General features: G+C 50.5%; 1 protein-coding gene across 1 annotated transcript; it reads right to left on the bottom strand.

Annotated features, from left to right (window-relative positions):
- Positions 1-1,457: 1,457 nt before the first annotated feature.
- Positions 1,458-2,992, bottom strand: LOC123087134 (phospholipase A2 homolog 3). Its single transcript, XM_044509049.1, has 4 exons — positions 2,628-2,992; positions 2,459-2,507; positions 2,239-2,361; positions 1,458-2,165 (listed from the first exon to the last, which is right to left on the bottom strand). The coding sequence occupies exons 1-4, from the start codon at positions 2,769-2,771 to the stop codon at positions 1,993-1,995; spliced, it is 489 nt and encodes a 162-aa protein (XP_044364984.1). The 5' UTR covers positions 2,772-2,992; the 3' UTR covers positions 1,458-1,992.
- Positions 2,993-5,400: the final 2,408 nt, after the last annotated feature.

Here is a 5,400-nt window from a genome sequence, read left to right on the forward strand (position 1 = left end):
TCAACAATTTGTTCAAATATTAATAAATAAATTTTAAAGAAGTATAAATACACTATCTTCCAGTTTGCTACCATTTGTTTAATGTTATTTTCACACAACTGATCATGGGAGGCCCTGTCTTCAATCTTTCGGCACGCCTCAAGATATGCTTGAATGTGGTTTGTGTACCAGCAAGGCCTGACGGGTGTGCCAACATTTTCATAATCCATGGGCTTGGCATATCCCTCTCATCCTCGAAGACCATATTATGTCGGATTACACAACAAGTCATGATTTTTTTTCAAGACAACCTTGTTCCAGAAACGAGTAGGACCCTAGACAATTGCAAACCTAGCTTGCTGCACTCCAAATGCCATCTCCATGTCTATACCTGGCCATGGGAAGCCCGGCCCGGCCAGCCCGGCCCGGACCGATGCTGCTCTCGGGCCGGGCTTGGGCCTAGATTTTGAGCCCGATGGCCGGGCCCGGGCCCGTTGTTTTTGCACTTTTCTGAAGGTCAGGCTGGGTCGGGCCGGCCCGAAGCCCGACGGGCTTTTCCATGTTTGGGCCGGGCTTGGGCCCAGAAAACAGGCACGATGGTCGGGCCGGGCCGGGCCCGGGCCTGGGTTTTTTGCGTCGGGCTTGGCTAGGCCCGGCCCAAAGCCCGGCCCGGCCTGAGGTATGGCCAGGTATATCCATGTCCTTCCTCATTGCTTCTTGCGTCTTTGTGAAATGTTCATGTTTATTGGTCACAGGAATAGAATTTGTTTCCGCAAATGTTGACCAAGATGGACAGATGCGATTGGCTAGATAGTAGCTTGGTCATACTAATGGCCATTCACTGTGTAGTTGTATCCTAGAGAAGTACCACATGTTATCCTAGCAAACAGATGAGATTTCTGCAAGACATTGATGGCATTATGTTATGTGATCCAGACAACCCAAAGTAGCAATACCAAATCCACAATCAACAAAGGGAACCGCTTATAGAATAGGTGTTGGATCATGCCATCATGACAATGCACAATGAATTGGGCATGCCAAGTTGCAGGGCAATTCTTCCACCTCCAATGCTTACGGCAACACTCCTAAGCATCTAAGGTCAACCTCTCGCTTCATTCATTGCTAGAAGCCTCGCAGCATCCTCGACATTGGATGCTCACAGATACTAGTCTCCATAGACCCTAACTCAGTACCCGCAGATACTAATGTGAAGTGTGGGAGGTCTGAGAACGGCTCATAGGAGGTGACACCAAACGGTGGCAGCGCGGAGACGCTGGCGATGGTGGAAGAAGGTCACCAGGATTTGAACCCTGATGGGCTAAAGATACCACTGCCCATCTAACCATTCAACCATAGGTTGGTTCATATAGCGACCTTACTTGTCTAAGCTAAGCACAAGCAGTGTTTACAAAACTAATCACCTTACATGCAGATCGAACCGGCTGCCATACACTCAGAAAGGCGTCGCCATCACATCAACAAATATAATAATCCAATTAATGGACAAGTCGCTTTAGCTCTATACATAATTCAGACGACACAAATTACAGTACTGATCTATAAATTACCCCCAAAATTCAAAGTGGCTTTAAGCAGCAAAATTCACTGAAATTTGAACAGTGGTAACAACAGTGTATAGTACTACCAATTATGCGTGACATGAACACGTACGAGCTGCACATGATGTGTAGGCAAACTGGCAAAGACGAACCAACTCATCAATCAAGTAAATTAAATCCTGCAAAGCAGGTTATGGTAACCATGCCCATATACATGTCGCAAAATCCGGCGCCATCGTCGATCTTAGCTGAAGCACCAACCATGTCACGCCCGTGCCCGCGAGACTGTACGTGAGGCGCCGGTGCATGCGTGACAGGACACGGACACACACCGTGACTGACGAGTGACACCAAGCAGAAAAGGCATGCACCACCCACCTACCGAGCAAGTTGTTTGCTGCTTGTCCTCCAGCTCGCCGGCTCCGGCGCGCGCCGCCGTGGTACTATGTAGCTAGGGCTTGTGCAGGACCCGGCCGGCGACGACGGCGGCCTCGATGACGACGGTGATCACGTCGATGACCTCGTCGATCATGCACTTGTTCCCCTCGAACGTGCCCGTGCCGGCCCGCAGCTCCGCCAGGCACTCCAGCAGGCCCTCGTTGCACTCCGTGCTCAGGTAGTCATCTGATGTGCCGATCGAGAGTCAGACGCTGGCTACAATTTAGTTGATGGATCGATTGGTTGTTGGGGTACGTACTCTTGACGAGGACGCAGTTGTCGTGGTGCATGCAGCAGGCGTCGAGGGGGTCGCACGGCCGCTCGCCGGGGCACCCGCTGTAGAGGATGCCGCAGTACTTGCCGTACCGGAGGAAGGGCGCCGCTGCGTCAAGAGATCATCGACAAACACCTCGGCGTGAGCCACCATGCAGTTACTTCTAAGTTCTAATCAAGAAGAAGAAGTTGATGCGCGTGCGTACTCGTGCAGTGGTCGGACTCGCACGTTCGGCTGCACGCCTGCTGCTTGCTCTGCGTCCGCGTCCCCGCCGCCGCCGGCCGCCGAGAATCAGTCGACAAAGCAAAGCATACCCAGCTTAATAACGTGCTATGAAGTGTAGGTTATAGTACATGCGTAGATCGTGCACGTACCACGCCGTCGGCGTCGGCGTCGAGGGTCTGGAGGCCGACGTTGAGCGCCGAGGAGCGCGGCGCGACGGCGGCGCAGGCGAGGAGCCCGACCACCGCGAGTAGACGCGCATGCAGCCGCCGGGAACCGCCTCTGCCATGCGCCATCCCCTTCAAAAAATCAGATCCCCCTCCCTCTCTCTTTGTGTCGATCGAGACGGCGGCCGCCTGCAGCTGAACTTATACCGCGCCGTGCCCAGCCCTGCCGTCGTTCTTGGCTTGATAAGATATTATCTAGGGGGGCATTGGCTGGAGCGACGAGGAGAACTCGATCTGCGACTGTAGTTGGCTAGTTGCAGCACTGATTTAGAGAGAGAAAGGGGGCGGAGATGGGGCGTTTTGGTTGTATCCTGCTCGTGAGCGCGCGGGGGGCTTGTTGGCTAGCTCGCGGGGGCACGGGCTGGCAGTCGACAGCGCGGAGGAAGATGCCGTGCATGCACCACGTCGGTCGGTGGGCGAACGATCCAGCCGGCGACCATGTGTGCCATCCAGCGCCTTCCCGGACTTTTCATTTTTCCTTTACATGGGTGGTCTCTTTCGGCGAAAATAATTGGGTGTTATTTTTCAGTGAACCGTGAGAGTGAGTGAGTACGCTTTGCGATTCGCGGCTGTCAGCTCGGTTGGGTGCTAGTGTCCTCCCGTGCCGATTCTTTTCGCCATGTTCGTAGCGTGCCTTTTCCATGTGGTCATATGAGTCAGCCACCATGATTGAGTGAGCTCCACGGGCTGGTCGGATGTCGAAATGTGTGGAGAAATATGTCGATTGATGTGCTCGATCCGAGTGTGCTGGTTTGGCTGTGGAATTTTTTCTCGATGCGCTTTTATTACCTAAAAATATAAATATAGCATCAAACGGATACAAAGCATTATGAGTAACACCCGGCCTCTGCATAACAAATGCACACAACCAATTTCGAAAAGTTTGAGAGAAAGAAAAGAACCAAAACCGAGAGTCCTATAGACCGACACTATGCCTATGTTGAAAGTGATGGTGGGTCAATCCGGGGGTTATGCTGCCACCCATGTTGGGAAAAACCTCCGTAGCCGCATGCTTCAACCGCGTACACACTGCCTTGAACAACGATTGGTACTCCGCTCTTTGTAGCGTAGATCACGTACGAAGTGAATGCATACACCGGAGAATAACCTGTAAAGGAGAAGCATTTTTGTCATTAAAACCCAAATTATTTCTACATAGAAATTGCGACCACATTTAGGCATATACTCCCACCCTTGTTAGGTTTTATCTATTTGGAATACCGTCCAACCAATGACCAAAAATATTAGCAATACTTGTGGGTTTGACTGTGAATATAAATGTTTTTTCATCAGGAATTGCTAGTAGATCAGTTGCTAAAAATGACTAGATCTAAGTCGCTGTGAGCCGTCTGATGCAAGATGCACGACCAAATCAACTTCTTCAACCTCCCGAAATTGCTACTATTCATCTTCTTCAACCTCGACGCCGGTCTAAGTGTCTACTGCCACCGCCCACCGCCGGCGACACTACCACGCCAGCCTCGCCGCCCAGTCCTCCCCCCAACTGTCATGCTGCTGCCTCCTAGTCATCCCTCTAACACCGGCCATCAGTGGAGGAGACAGGACCCAGGCTGGGGGGCTAGGCCCGGGACGTGAGGATTTATTTCTTCATTGATTATAGCATTTTTTGCACGGTTGAACGCTGTTGCGATGAAGCAGGTCTGGGGCCCACTGTTAGTCTGGCTCCGCCCCTGTCGGTCATGACCCATTTTTTCTGGTGAGCTGAAATCTCACCCCCAACACCCCTAAGATAGATCATGGGTCAGCCTGACACCCTAAGATAGATCATGTGGTAGCTTCTCCAGCGAGTGGCGGCTGCTTCTTCCTTCCCTCCGGCGGCTATCTCCTTCCTACGAAAACCGACCGGCCCAAATTTTGTTTTCAGGCGACTTACATTTAGCAATTGTGAGATAAAAATGGTATTCCAAGAGCAATATCCGCCCCTTTGAGGTGTGATGGCTCCGGACTAGGTCAAGAGGTAGCAAACTGTCCTGACAAAAAAACCCTTGGAGTATGCACCCATGGTGTTTGGTTCTGAAGAATTTGAGCATAAGTTTTATTTTATTCCTGCGGTTATGTTTGAATCCAGACCACATGATTAGCTACATCAAGATTTTGTTAGGATATTGCAGGCTGAGGTTTCTGGGAAACAATTAGAGCATGAATTTGACTAGTGATTGGGCGCCATCCTATGGTGCCATCTCGGAAATTTTCAAACAATGCTATGTGAGGAAAACGCCCTGTTCACATTTTGAAGTGCCACATAGGCAACAACCTCTTTCGGTCCCTTATTGTAATTAGGGCATTGATACTTCTTCAATGTATCTATAATTTTTTTATTGTTTCATGCTATATTATCTACTGTTTTGGACATTATTGGGCTTTATTATCCACTTTTATATTATTTTTGGGACTAACCTATTAACCGGAGGCCCAGCCCAAAATTGTTGTTGTTTGCCTATTTTAGGGCTTCGAAAAAAAGAAATATCAAACGGAGTCCAAAACGGAATGAAATCTTCAGGAACGTGATTTTTGGAACGAACAAGACCCAGGAGACTTGGACCCTACGTCAAGCAACCAACAGGGAGGCCACTAGGTAGGGGGCGCGCCTACCCCCCCCCCCCAAGCGCGTCCTCCACCCTCGTGGGCCCCCTGTTGCTCCACCGACGTACTCCTTCCTCCTATATATACCTACGTA

This window comes from Triticum aestivum, chromosome 4A (assembly GCF_018294505.1).
Source record: "Triticum aestivum cultivar Chinese Spring chromosome 4A, IWGSC CS RefSeq v2.1, whole genome shotgun sequence".
NCBI lineage: Eukaryota > Viridiplantae > Streptophyta > Magnoliopsida > Poales > Poaceae > Triticum > Triticum aestivum.

Coding starts and splice junctions, on each gene's coding strand:
- LOC123087134 (XM_044509049.1), bottom strand. CDS start 2,771: ATGGCGCATGGCAGAGGCGGTTCCCGGCGGCTGCATGCGCGTCTACTC. Junction 2,508..2,627: donor ACGCCGACGCCGACGGCGTG/GTACGTGCACGA, acceptor ACGCGGACGCAG/AGCAAGCAGCAGGCGTGCAG. Junction 2,166..2,238: donor CAACTGCGTCCTCGTCAAGA/GTACGTACCCCA, acceptor TCGGCACATCAG/ATGACTACCTGAGCACGGAG.